The 21,274-nt window shown below is 33.9% G+C and overlaps 1 protein-coding gene across 2 annotated transcripts; it reads right to left on the bottom strand.

The window, feature by feature from the left end:
- Positions 1-7,159: 7,159 nt before the first annotated feature.
- NF-YA7 (nuclear factor Y, subunit A7) lies at positions 7,160-19,828 on the bottom strand. Of its 2 annotated transcripts, none has more exons than XM_028258533.2 (6): positions 19,674-19,828; positions 17,320-17,381; positions 15,483-15,628; positions 9,457-9,567; positions 9,153-9,317; positions 7,160-7,762 (listed from the first exon to the last, which is right to left on the bottom strand). In XM_028258533.2, the coding sequence occupies exons 2-6, from the start codon at positions 17,345-17,347 to the stop codon at positions 7,571-7,573; spliced, it is 642 nt and encodes a 213-aa protein (XP_028114334.1). In that variant the 5' UTR covers positions 17,348-17,381; positions 19,674-19,828; the 3' UTR covers positions 7,160-7,570. The 2 variants fall into 2 exon arrangements, with proteins under 2 accessions (XP_028114334.1, XP_082742417.1); XM_082886291.1 differs by lacking the exon at positions 19,674-19,828 and adding an exon at positions 19,277-19,638.
- Positions 19,829-21,274: the final 1,446 nt, after the last annotated feature.

Genomic DNA, 21,274 nt, shown 5'->3' with positions numbered 1-21,274 from the left:
GATATTATTGGGTTATTAGTATATGGGCCTGGGATAATGGACAAAGCAAGTCACTTATTGTGTTCTAGGCCATGCTGGCCCATAAGACAAGTTAAAGCCCAATGAATTTTTATATATTTTCAAAATATTATAAGAGGTTTTATTATTTTTTAAATATGATGAGTCATATATAATCATAAATACATCATTAAAAAGATTATGAGAGCAACAATAAGAAGGGCTTTGAGTCTCTCTAACTGACTCTAATGAATCCTAAAAAAATGATGTATTTGAAGACATTCAGTCAGACTTATTTATGATTGGCGTTTCCGTACAAGGTATATTAATTCCTGTACAACAATTTGAGGGGATGGTTAGGCGCCTGTTGTTGTCTTGGAATTTTTTTCTTTGACTAAGAGCTATCAATGTGTTATTGACAAAGACTTCTTTTAAATTGATGTAATATATATCAAGTGATAAAAATTATTTTATTTCATGTAAGAAAGAAGAAAGAATGACCATTGATATAAATGAAAATGTTTATGTCAACCTAGTACAAGATTACTAGGTCAAATTAAGTCCATGTTGGAGTCACCTCTAGTGGTAAGTGTTTTCATTTCATGTGCATGCCATAATGAACTCGATTTAATTAATCATGCTTTTGGGTGTCTAGCTAGGTGTCAAGTGCACTAAAAAAAACTAGGGTTTCAATTCAAGTGACATTACTTTAGTGTTATATTAGGAAAAGGTAATGTTGGTTTAAGGCATAAAACATTAGCAAAGTTTATAGCCTTCACAATAAAAAATAAAAATAAATAAGTGGATGGAGAATTTCAATGTGACTTATGTGTATTGCCAATAACAAGCAATCATGTATGCTATTATTCTTATTTTCATGAAAAATGATTAGCAGGTTAATACATTAGCGAAGTAAACTGTCCAATTGAGCTTGTGAGAATGTTTATGGACTCCAAATGATATAATTTGTTTATTTTGTAAATACATGCAAGTAGATTGTTCATACAAAATCATATTAATCTGATAATTATAACTATATTATTCCAACATATTTTTCTTTGAAAAAATATATAAATAACTTGGCAGACTAGAGATAAGTTTGAGTAATACTACAACGATTATTTATTTCTATCCTCTTATTTATTATTTGATATATCAATCTAATTGTTAACACTATAACGAAAATATATACAAGTTGTGAGACGCATTACACTAATATATTGTGTTAACTAATAAAATAATAAATATAATATAATACAAAAATGTAACATTATTGGACAAGCTTACTCCAATTATTAATTATTATCAGATAGTCACATGATATTCCCATAACACACCACCATATAACTTCTCTTTCACAATATCTCAGAAAAAAGTTAGGAATTTGAAGTGTAAACCCTAAACCCTATTCATTTTGTGGCTAAGGTCGACCACACACACCAACCAACTACCTTCTCCCTTTTCTTTTTCTTTTCTTTTTTTTATGTTTTTTTGGACAATTGAAAGTGTTTCCCACCACCACCACCTTGCCTTCACTCATAAAAATCAATGAGAAAGAGAGTGTTTTGATGGGTGAGAAAAGCAATTGACTTTTAGATTTCACAAGGTTGACATTTGGCATAAAGTGTTTTCATTTTGAAAGAATCCAAAGCACATAATCACTCCTCAAAGCAATCTTTCTCTCTCTTTCTCTCTCCTTCAATGGATAGATATAGTATAATTAATGGCTTATGATGGGGCTAGCTCAAGGAGGAGTCAATGGATACACAGACTCACTTGGTGTCTTCCTGTCTCTTCCTAGCCATCCATGATCATGAGCCTCTTATCTTTCTTCTTTTTCCTTTCTTTTTCAACAAATCTAAAAACACATAAATCATTATAGAATCAAATACAAAATATATATATGAATAACAATAAAATTTTTAGAAATGAACCTCATTAATAAATGTTATAAAATTTTATTTATTCATATTTTATCTTTATTTTTTTTGTATTCATAGACAAATATGATCATGAAAATACTCTTTGTATCACTTCCTTTTCTTTATAAATCTAAAGACACAAAAATCCATGACGGAATCATACGTAAAATATGCAGACGAATAAAATTTGTTAAAAGTGAATTCCATCAATAAATTCTATAAAATCTTATTTATTCATATGATTTTTGTAATCTTTTTTTGGTTGATAGATATTATTTTTTCGGGAAATTACTTGTCAGTGGAGCAGGGGGACATTTTTTACAAATCAATGAAAAGTATTAACATTTTTTATATTAAAATATATAAATTTTAACACTAATTTACATTTTTTTATATAGTACCACTGTGTGGTTATTGCCCTTTGTTTTTTACCTTTACTTTTGGAAGAGAAGGGTTTGGGACAGTTTAGCCCCACCAATGGGGTAGGCCCAATGAGGCATGTTCTCTCATATATATCATCCCATTGCTTGATTCTGCAAAAGTGTAACAAAGGTGGAAGTCCCTTTCAAGCCCCCTACAGCCATAGCCAGAGGAGAAGGGTCCCAAAGGGCCTTTGGGTGGAGGGGTGATGACCCCATTTTTTGTCATGCACCAAAAGAGGTGTTTGAGACTCCAAAAACAAAAACAAAAACAAAAACAAAAACAAAAAAGGCCCACCCTCCACATTTCTCACTCTAGATTTGTGTACCTTTTGCTTTGGAATTTTTTTTTTTTTTTTTTTTTTTTGAGTAGGGAATACTTCAACCTAATACTACAAGCAATCCTATGTATTTAGAATTTGTACTTGGAAAATATTCATAATATTTAATATGTGATTTAAATTCATTTAAGATATGAGTTTTAGTTGAATCTCCATTATACATTATCTATTTAAGTATATTTTTATATGTGAATTATGTGTATAGAGATTTACTACAATATTATTATACAAAATGCTAACATACAAATTAGAACATTACTATATAAACTAATCATATTCAAGTAAAGTATTGTGAAACGGTTAACCACTAATCCATCTAAGCCTTCGTTTGGCATCCCAATCTTAGGTTAAAATAGTCACAAAATGACAAAATATATTAAAAACATAATAAGATAAAATATCACATCCAAACCATAATCATTTCAGTTTTTCTCTTACAAAAGTCAAAAAAATCAAAAAATTCATCATAAACGAGACTTTTTAGCTTAGGCTAAAAGCTAAAAAACCAACCCACATTCCCAGTGATTAAACTAGATAAATGGATAATTTTATGATTTATATTTTCTAACACATTTCCTCACTAATGACCAGACTCTTATCCATAAATGGCCCACACATGTCTAAATATTTTATCTAATTTGATATTATATTTAATGTCAACTACCAACTCATCTAAAGTAAGTTAACAATTCAACAAACAACCACCTGACAATATTCTTCATGATACCAAAATTTCTCCTTTTTTCATTTTACATTTCTTTATATATAAACATTTTCTACATTAGGGTCATTAACGACAGGAGGCGTAAAGGTAAACAAGAAAGAGGAGGAGAACCCAACTTTTTCAAAAATGTTACATTCTCAAAATAATAATAATAATAATAATAATTTTAAAATATACAGATCATATTTATTGAAAGTATAATTTACACTATTCAAACTATAAATTTGCACTATTTATAAGTTTTTGTTCTTTTGATTTTACAATCATAACATTTCTCCATCTAGATAAGATGATGGTTCATGTGAGGGGAAAATCTTAATACATTTGCTACTAATTATAGCACAATATAATATACTTGCTATGATTAGGACTTAGGAGTGATAGGAAACATGTAAGAATGTTATTGGTCAAAACCTCATAAAAAGAGCAAAAAGGAAGGGAAAAGATTTCATGGCATTTTAATAAGATAAGAGAGTGGACATGAAAACATTCCCTCCATGCATTACATATATCATATATGTTGGCCATGTCATTATTATATATGCATACTATGTGTGTGTGTGTGTGTGTGTTTATTCAACAATTACTATTACTAGAGGTTAGTGTGTATGATGATAATAACCTCTTTACCATGATGAGTATGTTTTCATTATTTGTTTAACTTGATGTTTATTGCTTGCAAATGACTTAATACCTTGGTCAAGTTTCAACTTTTTATTTTCTTTTTGTTTTATTTTCTAGATACCATCTTATGTTTGAGTTATAATTTATATGTGGGCGGTAACATAAATCAAGTTATTTAAGTTTGATTTGTATTCCACTTGTTAAAAATTAATTTGAGATCGGTTCATTATCATGAAACATATGACACCAGAATAAAATGAAAGATGTTATACATTATCGAATTTTTTACTAGATTTTTCTGGTAAAAAATTTATTATTAGACACAAAAAATGAGTCTCAAGTATATTTATTGTGGCCTCCAATGATAAAAACAAATAAAGTAAAAAATTATTTATGTATAACATTAGTCAAATAAAATAAAATAAAATACATAAATAAATATATTTGTACTCACACACATGCATGTATCTATACTTTAATGTTGAAGAGAGAGTTCTCATAAGGAAAATGTGAGGGGAACTGTTTGGTATTTAGTTTAGTCTTAATTTATCATATGGGTTAAAAAGTAACATCATTGGTGATGAGAATATCAAACAAACAAATAGTAAGCAAGTACTACTACATGGTATAGTCCATTAGCCAACAACCCAATTTCTAGATAAAAGAGATATGAGAAAATCATGCATGTTCTAAAGAGACAAATCCAGGAGAATGTTAGAAATATTTTTTTGTTTTTTGGGCAAAATGCAAATGATACAAGGGTTGAAACTTAGGGATTGAGATAAGATATACCAAACACAAAAGAAAGTAATTGTGGAATGGGTTGAATTTTGAGTAACCAACACCTCCTTGATGGAGAGATAATTGGGATATCATGTTGCTTTGAATAAGACAAAGACATATTGGTCAATATAAAAGGCCACTCTTTTGACTTCCAATTCATTTATATTTGGATAAATTATATTTTTTTTTTCAATTAAAAAAAATGCAATTAATTCTATACTTTTAACATAATTATACTGATCTTCCTTCAAGTATGACTAAAGCGACTTAAACTAATATAAATAATAAATAGATACTGAAATAAACAAAGATAAACATATATTTTAGTTAAAAATAGATGATAATATTATTTTTTTCATTCACACAACTAATGAATTATTAATGAAAAATGATTTAATTATTATGAATTGATTAAGAGAGACCAGTGTAATACTATATAAAATGTAGAGTTACCGTATGCTCTCCAAAGGTAAGTATAACTTACCCTTTATATTTTATTTTTTTTACTTGTGAATATAGGCTATCATATATATGACACTTTTACAATGGGTATTGTCTACTATTTAATTTGCTTAAAATAAGGCAAAAGGTAATTTGGGAGGAAAAAAAAAGGTGAATAAGGTAGTTCTACCAAATACCCACAACAAAGTTAATCTTTGCTATAATTATTTTTTGACTTATACGCATAAATAATTCACAAAGGTTATCTAGTGATTGTTGTGTGTGAGAGAGACAACCTCATTTGATTAGATTTTTTTTTTTTAAAAAAAAAAAACATATAATATATGAAAAATAATTTACAAACAAAAAAAAATTATCAAATGATATGACAATGATAATTTTAAAATAATAAACTATTTTATTAAGACCTCAAATTGATAAAAACTATTACCACTTAACCAGCACATAAGTACATATACATACAAAGAGGCATGGACACAAAAACAACATCCATGAAAAGGCACAAAAAGCCCAAGACCATCAAAGAAACCATATAGCTCAAACATAAAATTAGAATGAAAAAAAAAAAATTACATAAAGGGTTGGTTTGGCAAGGGCTCATTGGGCTTTTTTGGCTCAATGAGCCATAAAAGACAGAATAGGCTCATGAGCCACAACAGATAAAACATCTCATCCAACCCCATAATCATTACACTCTTTTCTCACAAAAAAAGCCAAAAAAATCAAAAAGCCAAAAGCCCTTCCCAAACTAAGGCCTAATTTGGAAAGATTAAATAAGTGCACTTTTTGACTTTTTTTGTATTATGTGTAGAAAAAGTAGAGAGGAAATGTTGATTGATGTGACCCAAAAAAGATAAAAAGATGAAATAAGTGCACTTTTTTTTTTGTAACCAAACTTGGCCTAAGCTTTTGAGCTCAGGCTCATATAGTCAAAAAAGTCAAAAAATCAAAAAGCCAACCCACTTCTCAAACGGAGGCAAACTATCAATGTTAATTCAAGATTAGTCGAGGTGTGCCATTAAAAATATATATATATATATATATCTAAAGTTTAAATTTTTTGTAATTATGACTTCAGGCTAACAAACTTGGTTTTTGTAAGTTTCTTCCAAATAAAATAGCACTTGAAATTTGACACTTTGACCCAAAAAAGGAAAAAGAAAAAAAGAGAAATTAATAGGTCAATTTGAACAAAACAGACCCTTGCTTATTGATTCAAGCCTTTAATCAATGAGAAACACACTTGTTGCTTGACCAAATTAAAACTGATTTTTTTTTTTTTTTTTTTTCAACAAATCAGACTTAAAATGTAAAGACCATATTATTAAATCAAAATAATAAAGACCAAAACTGTAATTTACCTTTTAAAAAATTATACATTCTGCATAAAAATGAAGTGCAATAAAAAAATGTACAATTTTTTAAAACTTTCTTAACATATATACTAAACGAACACGTTGACAATACCCTATTTGACATTTGAAAGGACTTCTTGTTAAATGCTTTGTAAAATGAGTTTTGGGCCTTCATTATAAACACACAAACGTACTTATTGTAGCCAACAAGCACTTCCAAAACCATTGTACAACGGTCCCCAAACAAAGCCTTGGAATCTTCAAACATCATCTTCTGCTCTTGAGAATAACAAGATCAAATTCAACTAAGCATAACAAAAAAAATCTAGTTAGGTTGTGTTTGAATCAAGGATTTAAAAGGTATTTGTGTAGGAAAAGGAAAAAGGAGAAAGGAAAGGAGAAAGTAAACAAATAAACTTATGTTTCATACACTTTTGCCTTACTTTTTCCTCCACAAAATCCTCCTCAAATCCTTAATCCAAACACAACCCAACTCTCATAAACAATCACCCCACTAGAATTCAAAACCCAATTTCAACTAAAACCATTCAACTTATTCAGTATATTAACAACAAATGGGGATGCAATGGCTCAAGTACAAAGTTGTCCACAGCAAACTCAACCATCACTCCCTAGGAAAGACCAACCGACCAAAGAGCTAAAATAATAATAAAATAAAAAAGCTACACAATGCACGAGTCTCCCGCTAAAGCAGAGTATAAAAAAACCATTGTTATAGAAGTAACTCTCATTGCACTTCTAAACACTAGATCCTACTTCTATCTTCGCAACCTCGCTACAAGCTACTACTTAGAAACCTATAGTATACACACTACTGAGCTAAGACTAGTTTAAGTTGTTTTTTCTGTAGTTTCCTACGCATCGTTCTTCTTATGGTGTTCCCCGTTACATGCACAGTACCAGCCACTGATTTTAAAATATATCAGGATGCATTTTCTGATGGAGCACGATCATTTTTGTCACAGTTGAGATTGATATTGGCTTGTGATTTTTTGTCACCCGAGGCTGCCTCTTTCTGGTGTTGGCTTTCGGCCTTCTTTGAATTGAGGAAACGACCTCCACACCCTCTTGCTCGTCTCAGTGCATGCTGATGTCGAGATTCATGCAAGTATGGCTACACGACCAGTTTGAATTGTAAGCCTCGAAAGGATCATGTTCAAAAAAACATAGGGGGATTTGAATCTAAAATACAGGAGACATCCTCTCAAAGTTATCCAGAGAAGCAATACTAAGGATGCTTTACTGTTCACCAGGGGAAAAATCTTAATCAAGTTATTTCAAACCTATGCACCCTAGACAAACACAACCATGACATGATGCAGAGTGCAGACACACTGACAACCTATGAAGCACTGACACTTCAAAATAGGTGACATGTCCATGTCGAACACGTATGACATACCAACACTCAAGAGACACGTCCAAGGACACATGTGTCCACGTGTTGGACACGCCACATGGCATGTCAATTTTTAAGAAGTGTCGTTATAATGTCAACTTCATGAACACACATGTTCTGTGTTCGGAGTTTTTTTTTTTTTTTCAAATTATAAAAGATGATTTAGTGTCAAGGTAAAATAGAAAAAATTAGAGGGAAGTTTTTTAAAAAAATATACCCACATAAATATTGATGTCTATTATATTTTTGTGCTTCTTTCAAAATTGTTGTGTCCCGTGTACAATCCATGTATGTGGCCATGCTTCTTAAGACACCAAATCCTTAAAAAAGGTACAACACAAACAGCAAGGACAGAGCAAAATATTAGTGTATTTATATATGCTTTACGCAAGAAGGGGTTACTAGTTCAATGGTTAAAACTCAACCTAACAACCTTGAGGTTGTGGGTAACCTTAAGGTTGTGGGTTTGAACACGAGGATATATTATGTAAGTAAATTAAGACACTTGATATTTCTATAAAGTTGCAAAATGAGGAAAATGAAACACCACAAATATCATGTATGTAGTAATACACACTCCTACTTGCTTTATTATTGCGTTTTTTTGTTTTTTTTTAATTATTATATATCTTTATTCCTGTGTTAAAAGTTGTCCACTGTATACTCTATGTTGGTCATACATATGATCTTTTTAGAAAAGTTTCAACTTACAGTAGACATGCGTAAGTTGCATTCTCAAGAATCCTTAACATTGTTCATGTTAAGAGATTCATCACATGTCATGTTGGGGAGTGTGTCAGAAGTGTCGTTAAGTGCCCAACTGCCCAAAAATTATAGAATTCATTTTATATAAGCTCGTGTTCAAGAAGTGGACACATTTTTAGGAGTGTCCAAGGAGAGCCAGTGTCCAACACAGACATGGATCCTCCTTAAAGAGTGTCCAACATGGACTGAATGAGGCCACAGAATCAGCAAAAGAGCCATAGTTAGAAGCAATAACGGGAAAAAATAAAATAAAAAACTTTGTACAAACTGGCTCGGATCAATGAAAAAACTTATAATAGCATCAAACACAGGAGGCAAAGATAAAAAGCTCATGCCATACCTTCCTAGACTTGGTAACTTTATTCACTGATTCAGCTTTTGCACGAGATTGTCGACGCCGTAAGATGCCATGATATTGTTTTGCATTTACAAACACAGGCTCCTCAACTGCATCAGATGGCAAAGGAACACCAGATTGCTGGATTCCCATGAACTGAAGGTGGACCTGAAACAATTTCTTGTCAAATAATCACAACTCAGAAGATCCAAATTACGATAAATGTGCATTCCGAGTGCCAATGCCAATTGCCATATTTTCAAGGATCTATGAGAGTACAAAGTATGCAACAAGAAAAGAAACATACCACTGGTTGCGTGACTTGCGCAGGAAAAGGCTGTGCAGGATATGGTGGTGTATCATAGGGAGCAAAGATGCTTCTATAATAAGGATCTGGATATGGGTAAGCTGCTTGTCCCTGAGACATATAATCCTTCAATTAGATCAGCCAAAAAAGGAAATAAATAATGATTAAAATTTCGCGTTATACCATGTAGGTAAAGTATTTCAACCTTAGTTGCACGAAGCAAGTACATGTTTCATCACCTTTATTTGCACCATAAAACATCTTAGTTAACTCAACTCAAGAAATCCTCATCGCAATTATTTGGAATCAGCTACATTATCTTGCTTCACCATTTTGCTCTATTAAAGGTCATAGCTTCAGTTAAACCACACGCTACCATTTCCTCCTTTACTATCTCAACACATGCTAATTTTGGTCTTCCTCTTCCCTAGCACTACCCCCACTGTGGATATCATTATTCCTACTCAGTGCAGCTATTGGTATTCAATGCACATGGCCAAAAGATTTTAGTTAACTTTTCCTGATTTCATCTCCAAAGGCGCTTACATCCACTATATCGTGAATTTGTTCGTTCCTAGATTTATCTTTTCTCACCTTACCATATGCCCATCTCAATATATCCGCCCTTCAGCCATGCTTATTAGAAGGATATGTTTTTAGCTTCCAGTACCATCACTCTTTTAAAGTATGACCACACTTCCAGCCTTCTTATAGAATCTTTGAATTTCATAGATAATGTCAATCACACAATACAGTAAAAGAATTATTCCACTTAGCCTATCATAACAATCTCTTCTTCCCTTTGTATCATCAAGCCCTGGGATGGAAATTATTCACTTTTGGGTATCTCCTACTTCTATCCTTACTACTCGTTCTTTTATTTTTATTACCAAATATATTTTAAATTTTAATCCTAGTTATCTTAAACCCACTTGATTTTAGAGCAACTCTTGAAACTAATAATTTTAGAAGTTTCCTCTGCATCACTCAACATAATATCTTTAACAAATAGCATGCATCACATAACCTCAAGTTGAATGGTTTTAGTCATTCATCCACACCTAAGACAAAGGATGAGCTTTAATGCTAATCCCTGATGTGAAACTACAATGGTTGGGAGTTCACAAGTTTCTCCTACAATTATTCTTAAAGCAGTCATATGTACATATCTTACATTACCATGTCAATTTGTGTACATGTGATTCTTTTTTTTTTTTTTTGCTAAATATGTCTGTGCGGACCCTAATATAGGCTTTTTCCATGAATATAAAAACCATATGAAGGCCTACAACAGTGCCATAACGAGCCTAACTACACCTTTCTCAACTGAATCTATCACTCCACCATTCTACACCAAGAAACATAACAATTATATTTGTGGTTCATTATGAAACCTTCAAAGTTTTTCACTGATTGGTTGTCATCCAAAAGTCACCCCAGAAAAGGACATCTAAACTCCCAAGCAGAGCATAAGTGGAAAATGAGAAGTGATCCATGATAAAAAAATTCAAGAGATTGAGGTCTTTACCAGCTACCCTAAACCACCACTCAAAAGTTCAAAAATGTTTCATCCAATTGCTCACTATCCCAGAACATGATTTAAAATGGCAAAGGGTTACAAATGTTGTCTGCCATCCCAGCACTCCCTAAGAATTCTAGAAACCACTCCATTGATCAAAACACAAAGTAGCAAAAACCCATCATCAGGTCCCAATTTCAACCACACCTGAAAAACCCATTCACCACTAATAACAAGCAGGAAAATACTCTAGTTGACATTATCACAAGCCCTCTTCACATCAAAACAAACTGAAGTCAAACTCAAAGTTCTCTTCATAATCAATACCCTCAGTTGCAATAAGAATTTTCAACAAAATTTTGCTCTGTGTTTTAAAGCAAATGGAAGGGACATCTTATAAAGCTTATTGATCTGTGAACAGTTTCGCAAGGCATCTAGACACTATTTATGAGGTTGACTGGCCAAAATTCCTAATCCCAATTTCCACAAAACTAGACTGATGAAAGCGGCGCCCAATCAGTTGAGTTACTGACTGGATCCTACCAAAAACAATTCAACCAAAACCAGCATAATGACCCTACAAATAATACACCAGCTAACCAGTAGCAATTGAAAAGTCATGGAGAAGTAATCAACACTCGTGACTAATCCCCACTCAATTAATCTTCTTCAGTTTCCTAAACTCTTTAACTTAGCTTTAGGTGCAACCTGATTGGCCTCTCTTGCTCTTATAGAATTACAACTCAAATCTTTTCAATTCGATTATAATCAAAGATCCTATAACAAAACCATTAATACTACTAATAAAACCCTGTTCTATTGTCTTGAATTCCTCCTAATTGATAAAATTGGCCTCCCTTTACAGGAAAAAGGCTCCCCACTAAACCTCCACCTACTCCAATAACTGTGGAGCTTCTCCAAAAATATTAAAAACATCATATCATCAAATTAAAGAATAGGAACAATGGTCTGAGGCCAGCTTCAGAACAGAATGGCCACAAAAAATGGGAAAGGAAAAAGCTTCATAAAGACATCTGTAGAAATTTAATGTATAAAGAGAAATAGAGAATTGTATTATTGATTGATTTATATTGATATCTATTACAATAATTCATGATTCCTATATATAGAAGAGGGTGAGTGTGTAGTAGGTAAGGAGTAGGTGAAGTGGAGATGGTAGTGGTGTAGTGGGTTAGGTTTAGTGGAGTAGGTGAGGTGGTAGTGGTGTAGTGGGTTAGGTTTAGTGGAGTAGGTTTAAGTGGGTGAAGTAGGTGGAGAGTAGGTGGATTTTAACAGCCCCCCGCAAACTCAAGGGGGATAGGAACTAACCAACTTGAGTTTGGAGAGAGTAACAAAACAAGAAAATACATAAAAATAAAAGAGGATAAGAGACACTGTATGGTCGTGTCAGACCATTGGTGAAGACACTGGATGGTGGTGTCATAACGTTGTAGAGGACACTGTATGAGGGTGTCATAACCATGTAGAGGACACTGTATGGTGGTGTCATAACGGTGTAGAGGACACTGGATGGCGGTGTCAGACCGATGTAGAAGACAGTTTATGGGGTCATGTCGGACCGTTGTAGCAGACAATGTTGTGACAGTTGTGGTGACAGTTTACGGAGTCTTGCTGGACCCTTGTAGAAACTAACCGGAATCAATGTCGGGACAGTTTACAGAGTCTTGTCGGACCCAAGAAGGAGCTAACCGGAATCAATGTCGGGACAGTTTACAGAGTCTTGTCGGACCCATGAAGGAGCTAACCGGAATCAATGTCGGGACAGTTTACAGAGTCTTGTCGGACCCATGAAGGAGCTAACCGGAATCAATGTCGGGACAGTTTACAGAGTCTTGTCGGACCCTTAAAAAAGTCGCACCCTCAAAAGGTGTGCCCAATTTTTCAAAAGACGTGCCATCAAAAGGCGTGCCCAATCCATAAAAAGGCGTGCCATCAAAAGGCGCGCCCACTTCATCAAATGACGTGCCCGACAGAAAGCGTCGAGCCATCAAAAGGGGCGCCTGACACGCGGCGATGCATGTGATTGACAGAGCGCGTGTCGGCCTCGTCGTCTCTGTCTTTATAAACCAAAGCGAAGTCTGAGGCTTGGAAGCATAACAAACCAGTTGAAACCTCTTCGTTCTCTGTAACATTCTGTAACCAACCCTTCTCTGAAACACTCAGCAACCCAAAAACATGGCTTCTTCTTCCCGTTCAGCTACCCAGAACATAGCCTCTTCTTCCCGTGGTCTGCTCACTCTCTTTCCCGATCTCAACGAGTCAACAAGAGAGATAACTGGTGCGGTGGCCTGTGAACCTCAACCAAACACCTCTGGTTTTGCTCCGTTGAACTTTCTGATGCGGTCGGTGGAGCAAAAAACGGCAGTGCAAACGGATATTGAAGCTAATCAGTATACATTGAAGTCCTGTGTTGAAACCATGACTGCGGTCACAAACTTGTCGCACCGGCTGCAGAGTAGGACAAATGAGGTGCAGCAGTTAAACGCCCAACTGGCTCTGCTCCAACGCATGTATAAGGATGCGCGAGCAGAGATAAGTGTGCTAAAGGCGGAAAATAAGGAGCTGAAGCGGAAGGCCACCGTTATGTTCCGATTTGGAGGGCCGCCATATGCTGCAGTGGAGGAGCAGGGAGTAGTGATCGTGCCCAGTGGAGTGGGAAACACGGAGGCAACACCGTCAAGGACCGCCCAGGACGGAGGCAAGAAGAAAAGACCGGCGGAATAGGCGAAAAAGTAAGGTCGGTGGGTGGCCGTCTGCAGAAAAGAAAACAAATCTTGTGGTGTTGTGGTTTGTGTTGTTGTGGTTTTTTTTTTTTTTTTTTTTTTTTTTTTTTTTGGGTTAAAATTGTGATCGGGGTTGATCCCTGAGATGAATAAAAGATGGTTTGGTGTGCAAAGCTATATGGTATGAATGGAATTTGAAAAAGATTAAAAATAATGTGAAAGAAAAATAAAGAAAGAAATAATAAAAATATATTTGAAATCAAAATGAAAGATGGGGGAAATAAGGAAAGTGGTTTGGAGAAAATAAATAAAAATAATGGATTTTGAAATCAAACGGAGGAGAGAGAGGGGACAAGCCCATGTGAGAGAAAGAGGGGAAAAATGATAGCCGATGCACCCAAAAATAATCTAGCTGCTATCCACAGGCGCTTAGGGGAAGGAAATGGTAGCAAGAGACGGCCAACACCATATATTGCTATAGCAAAGAAATGGAGTATCAAGCTCAATGGGCTAGGATTTAGACCAGAGAGTAAAGCCACTGGTCCTGTTGAACACACACCTCCAAGGCTTAAATAATCAAAACATGCTTCACGCATTTCCTTCCTTGCTTGATCAGGAGATGCACAAAACACCTTATACAGGGCTCCAGTCATTCCTCCACCAGTTAAAGGATGACGCATGTTGAAAGCATCACTTATTAATAGTGCTCCAGGAGTAGGGTAAGGAGCAGCTGGCATACTTCTATTGGGCATTGTTCTAATACTTCCCTTATCAATTGCAGCTATAAATGAATCATGCAGCTCAGGTGGAACCTGGGGAGCCACCAGAGGGAAGCAAAGCCAAAGGCTGCTGCAAAGCCGAAGGCTGTAAAAGCGAAAAAGGAAAAAGAAGGCTCCGGCTAAGACAAAAGCTGCTGCACCAAAAGCTAAAGCCGCTGTGAAGCCCAAGCCAGCTGCGAAGCCAAAAGCTGCTGTGAAACCGAAGGCTGCCGTGAAGCTGAAAGCTGCAGTGAAGCTCAAGGCTATGGCGAAGCCCAAACCAAAGCCGAAGGCGAAGGATCCTAACAAGAGGCAAATGAGCATGGAGGAGAAGCATAGATTGAGTGTTGGGTTGCAGAGTTTGCCCCAGGAAAAGATGCCACAGTTAGTGCAGATTATGAAGAAGAGGAATTCATATTGGCCTCAAGAGAGAGGATTTAGGCAGTGATGGGAAGGTATGTGTAGAAAATAAGCGGAATAGGTTGAGGTCCGGCGGGCGGCCAAGGCGAGGTTGCCGCCCGCCGGTGAAACGAAAAATACTAAGTGCTTAACCTTGCTCTGATACCATGTAGAAATTTAATGTACAAAGAGAAATAGAGAATTGTATTATTGATTGATTTATATTGATATCTATTACAATAATTCATGATTCCTATATATAGAAGAGGGTGAGTGTGTAGTAGGTAAGGAGTAGGTGAAGTGGAGGTGGTAGTGGTGTAGTGGGTTAGGTTTAGTGGAGTAGGTGAGGTGGTAGTGGTGTAGTGGGTTAGGTTTAGTGGAGTAGGTTTAAGTGGGTGAAGTAGGTGGAGAGTAGGTGGATTTTAACAACATCTCTCACTCTTAATTCTGAAAAGAATGGCAATGTCCAATGGACAACAGATACAATCAAGAAAACACATTAAACCAAGACGACTCTAGAAGTGAAATTCATCATAATTACGGGGTCCAGTGGTAGTATTCATAAATAGCAACATAAATATTAAGAATTGCCATTTCCAATAGTACCATAGTATTTCCTGGTCCCAGTTGTGGAGGTGTCGCATATTGAACATTTGGCGGCGTAAGGCCAGGATAAGACATCCCCGTCACCGGAGCTGAAGACTGAACTTGGGTTTCCGAGTGCTTTTGCTGCCCCTCAGCCTCACTATCATCTGAACAACCAGTAAAAGCAATCGAATTAATAAATTAAACAATAAACAATCTACTACTCCATTGCAAGCAAGTCAACCAAAGACACCAAGTTTAAGAGGAACACAAGCCATGAAAGTCTAGTGTCATAAGCAAATTGAGGTATTGGTGTTTATTTGTCGCAACAAAAAATGACCCAAAGAAGGACCAATTCAGGAAAAGGATTTTTTTTTTCTTTTTTTCTTTTTTTTTTGGACCAGCAACCAAGAAAAATTTATTAAAAATAGAAAAAGAAGGAATACAACAGAGATCAAGAAGACAACAGGTCCTCCAAAAAGAAAATAAACAAAATTACAAATCACATATATCTCTCCAATCCATAGAAATCAAAAACATAGAAACCCCTTCAAAAGGGGAAGTCACTAAGCCCAAAAAGAGGATAAATAATAAATCTTATCTTCAAAAATTATTGCATTGCTTTCCAACCATATAATCCAAAGCACTTCACAAATAGCACAAACCCAAAGACCTTGGGCCTTCTTAATGGAACCAAACCCCCCATAATCAATGACAATAATGACAATTGGAAGGGGGTAAAATGACATCTGTACCCACAGCCCCATCAAATTTTCAGTCCCTGGACAATAACCAATATATCAACAATTCATAAAGAGAAACAACTGACACTCAATTCTAGTGTGGAAACAAAACCTGACACGCCTATTAGCATTAAACAAAATTATTTGGGCTTTTCAGTCAGCTTTATGCCAATTCTAGTGTGGAAACAAAACCTGACACGCCTATCAGTGTTAAACAAAATTATTTGGCTTTTGAGTCAGCTTTATGGATCACATAATCATCCATTGAAGTTTTACAGATTATTTAGGAAATTACCAAATATTCAGGGAATGTCAAAACTGAAGTGATCCAATTTTTACTGCCAAAACCATTATAGCTCAGAGGTTACAGTGCTGTGAAAGCATTATCCAAAAAGGTAGGGTTGAAGATTCAACTCTTATGGCTTGTCAACCAAGGTAAATCAAATTGTACCACAGCCATGTTTTGAGACATTATTGGACACCATAAGCAGTTGAAGTGAAATTTTTCTTTAACCACTCGAATCGTTTAGTGAAGTATACCAAACATTTAATTCATTAGAATTTTCAATACCCTGTACTATCGAGCAACCATAAAGGAAGAATATTTTGCTTCTAGTTTTGGTCAGGTCAAGCCAATTTGTGGGACTGAAGCTGTCATGATAAATCCAAAACTTCATGCTAAAACACCTAATAATTTTGCTGCAAAAAGTTGGTGCCATCTTATGGGAAAACCACAAAACTCAACAAAGTTACTAGCAAAGAACACATGAATATGATTACACATATATCACCTACTAACGATGCATGGACTTCAGCGTGCATCTTAAATGCAGTTTACTTCTAGATATCAAATTGATTGACCACCAATTCTTAGTTTTGTGGAAAATCTGAAGCATCCTAGCATCCCAATGATGGGTACGGAACTCCTTTGAGAAGTACATCGAGCACATACGGGTGAAATTGCAAAAAAGCTAATCAGTTGACTAAACTATAAAAGATTCTGACAGCTATATCAAAGTCAATCCTTTGGCATGGTCAACCCAAAAAAATTGCATATATAAAATAAACAATGATAACGAAAGAAATGAATCTGATCAAACTTGATGGAGAAGTACCAGAGAGATCATGAACAGAAGAAGGCATGATGTTGTCACACACAAAATGCCTGAACTCAGATCTGGCAGCAAAACAGTATATTCCAGGTCAGTTTATGCCAAAACATAATTGTAAATAAGTACTTTCAAAATCACATAACATGTTATTAAACCAACATCCAAGCAAACAAAACATGCTTTACTACAAAAACTATGTGAAAATTATGATTTTAGAGGGAGAATCAGAATCTGAAAGTATGGTATACCAGTTAAATGAAAAGCAATCACAATTACCAGTATCCAGGTTGCAGAACCATCACACAGACCATTAAAAAAAAATGGAAGAAGGGGAAAGGATTAGTATTCAAGAGAACAAAAGACAACCTTTAAGAACCAAAATATTTTGTATTCTAACCTTAAGGACAAGATAGGCTATAAACATTTTCAAAATTTACAAAATTTTGGGAAACAAAAAAAAAAAAGTGTTTTCAATTGTTTTGTTATACAATTTTCATTCCTACTCCATCAGCTCAAAACCTCACCTCTAGCAACCCCTCCACCCCCAGACCACCCCCCACACTTTCGGGCACTTCCAAGCATGTTTTCTTTTTCTTTTTCTTTTTCTTTATTATTATTATTATTATTATTATTATTATTATTATTATTATTGAAAACATGTGTATATCAAACACGTTTTTTGTTTTTGTTTTTAGCAAAAATAAACATTATAAAAATCATTTTAATGTAAACAAAAAGAACAAACTATCAACGTTACCAAACACTACTAATAAATGTTTTTGTTGCCAAAAAAAATGTCAACAGTTTTCAGATAAATGGAAAAAATGTGAGAACAAAAAAAAAGAGTTTTCACTTGTTTTAAAACAAGTTTGCATTCCCTGCCACCTCCTCTCTCCGTCGGCAACCCTTTCCAACCAGTTACCCCTCGCCCTCCAGCAACTCCTCCCTTCGATAATCTCTTTTGTCTACTTCCCCCTGTGACAACTCATCAAACATGTTTTTTAGTTTTTACTTGTTTTGAAAACATATGTGCGTTTCAAGCTTCTTTCTTTTCTTTTTCTTTTTTTTAATGCGGTAAAAGAAAACATGCTTCCTATTTTTTGTTCGCAAACAAAAAAAAAGAAAAAAAGAAACAGAAAAGTGGCAACACCACCAAATGGGCCCTAAATGAACGTAACCTACATTAAAATATGATTCTTGTGAATCATAAATGGTATTAAAATGAGAGAGAGACACAAGCTTACACCCAGAAATCAGAATGCGAAACAAATTTGTGTGAATATGTATATATGTTGCTAAATATGAAATATGAGCCTAAATGCCTCTGGTAAATTAGAAGTTGTCTTCATAATATGTTGATGTAGTATGGCTCTCAGAAACAAGAATAAATCAAATTCAAAAACTGAATACTTTACTATATTAGCTTATAAGAGGTTTCGAACAAATCTGTGAGTTTTCCTTGCTTTTTACACTTTTATGAAGTTCAGTTACTTCCATCAAATTTCCAAAAAGACAGAATTGCTCGTCTTATTTCATTCCACTTTTGCATCTCTTCTCATAATGGTAATAGGCTGCGGTTTCACCGCAGACATGGTATGCCTTTGCCTACAGATAGGCCTCTTATAAGATATCCCAATTTTTTCAGTCCATAGTAACATAAAATATATGCAGGGATCTCACGTAACAACACCTTTCTACCCAAAAAATTATATGAATGTATATATACAGTAACGCACGCGAACATATATATTAGCCAAATTAACTACTAATACTCATTCTGAATTCAAGAATGTGTTTTGCCCATCAACGACAGCAAATCCCAAACCAAAATCTTCTTGGCAACTACTACTAGTAATAATTTCAAATCAGTAAAAGAAGAACTGTAAATGAATCAAATCACTGTAAATGAATCAAATCACACAAAACCCAAACCAAAATAACCAAATTAACAACTACTCACCGGAAATCCCAACCCAAAATCATCTTGGCAACCTACTAGTAGTGATTTCAAATTAGTAAAAACAAGAACTTTAAATGAATCAAATCACACAAACCCACACATGAAAGATCACCAATAATCAACCAGATGACTAAATGCACTTAAAATAACAACAACAACAACTCCAATTCGGCAATTCCCTCACCAACACTACGTTCAACATCAATACAGACAATAAAAAAAAAAATCACCTAAAATCAATGATATAATCTAATTGGGTTCAGTCAACCGACGGTAATTCTCTTCAATTTTCACTCCTGCGAAATTTTCTCAGCAGCCAAACAGAATTATTAAGAGAAAACTGAGAGGAAAATTAGGGTTTTTTGTTTGTATAAAAATTCGAGATTTTAGAGCTTACCTCTTGTTTTGTGGATGAATTTTCAGGTGCAAATGGTTTTCTGTGCTCCCTCTCTCTCTCTCTCTCTCTCTCGCTCCGTTATTTTTCTCTCAGCTTTTATTCTCTGCCGCTAACAGAAAATTGTTGTATGCGTATATATAGTGTAGGGAAATACTATATGGACATCATAATTAAAAAATTTAATATAATTTTAATTTTTTGCATTATAGTTTAAAAAAATATTATAAAATTTAATATAATTTTAATTTTTTGCATTATAGTTTAAAAAAATATTATAATTAAACAATAATATGAGACATAACAAAAAAATTATAATTATAATAATTTTAAAAAATTAGTCATAACTAAAAAATAAAATGACATAACTAAAAAACGTATATGATATACTTTTTTTTTAAAGGGAAGTATATTAAAATTTCTCTATATTGTATGTGTATGCATTGTATTTTTCTATTATTAATTATATTTTAAATTTTATATTAATTTTATTTTAATATTTAAATTATGTCAATTTAATTTTTAAAATAATTTTTAATGATTCTTTTTTTATTTGATCTATATATCACAGAAACCAATGAGTTATACTTATAGTAATGAAGATCAAATTAATATGAAGAAACTCTTAAAATAGGAGAAAAAATCTCAATAAATACACCGAAAATAGGAGAAAAAATCTCAATAAATATACGGAAAATAAGACTTATACACAAGTGAGAATTTCTAATAATATTAAATTAGGTTGTTTGTATCATTTTTTGTTTAGGGCATGGCTTCTGTCCAGTCTTTAATCGGACTGGACCGTGTTGTTGGGCTCGTAGAGGCCCATCATGGGTCCTGTTTTAATAATCTAAACCGTTCAATATGTAAAACTCGTTGAGTACTATATATTTAAAAATAATCACTTTAATCGGATATCGATAGCTATGTGATCAAATCAGTTTTGTATAAAAAAAATGGACGGTGAATAAATTAACGGTTGACAAAAATCTGTTTTGATCACATAGCTATCGATATCCGATCAACGTAATTTTTTTACAAGCATATAGTACTCGACGAGTTCTACACATTGAACGGTTCAGATTATCAAAACGGAACCCGTGGTGGGCCCCCACGGGCCCAACAGCACAGTCCAGTCCGATTAAGGACTGGACAGAAGCCATTCCCTTTTTTATATTTAAATTCTGTCAATATAATTCTCAATATATAAAATATGTTTCAGTTTGATTCCTAACATAATTCTATCCATAGTCACTATTAAATAAATGTGAAAAATCATTTAAAAAATTACACTTTTAGATCTCAGAATATATGATTTATGTACTAAAATGGCATATCTATTCCTAAATTTAACAGCATCTATTAATAAAATTATATTAGGGATCAAATTTAAATAATTTTTATATATTGAGGACTAAATTAATGGTTTAAGCATTAAAGACTAAAATGACTAAAAACAAATAATGACTACAAATATCATATTTTAATGACTAAAAATATGATTAATTCTTTATTTTTTGTGTTTGTGAAATTTTTTTTTTTTGGTTGGTAAATTGCAATTTAGTGCATGTGTTTACAGAAAAATCAAATCAGTGGTAAATTTT

The sequence above is a fragment of the Camellia sinensis genome, chromosome 9 (genome assembly GCF_055761805.1).
Source record: "Camellia sinensis isolate YWXY chromosome 9, ASM5576180v1, whole genome shotgun sequence".
NCBI classification, from domain to species: Eukaryota; Viridiplantae; Streptophyta; class Magnoliopsida; order Ericales; family Theaceae; genus Camellia; species Camellia sinensis.
The sequence above is the reverse complement of the archived record's forward strand: the minus strand, read 5'-3'. Positions and strand labels throughout refer to the sequence as shown.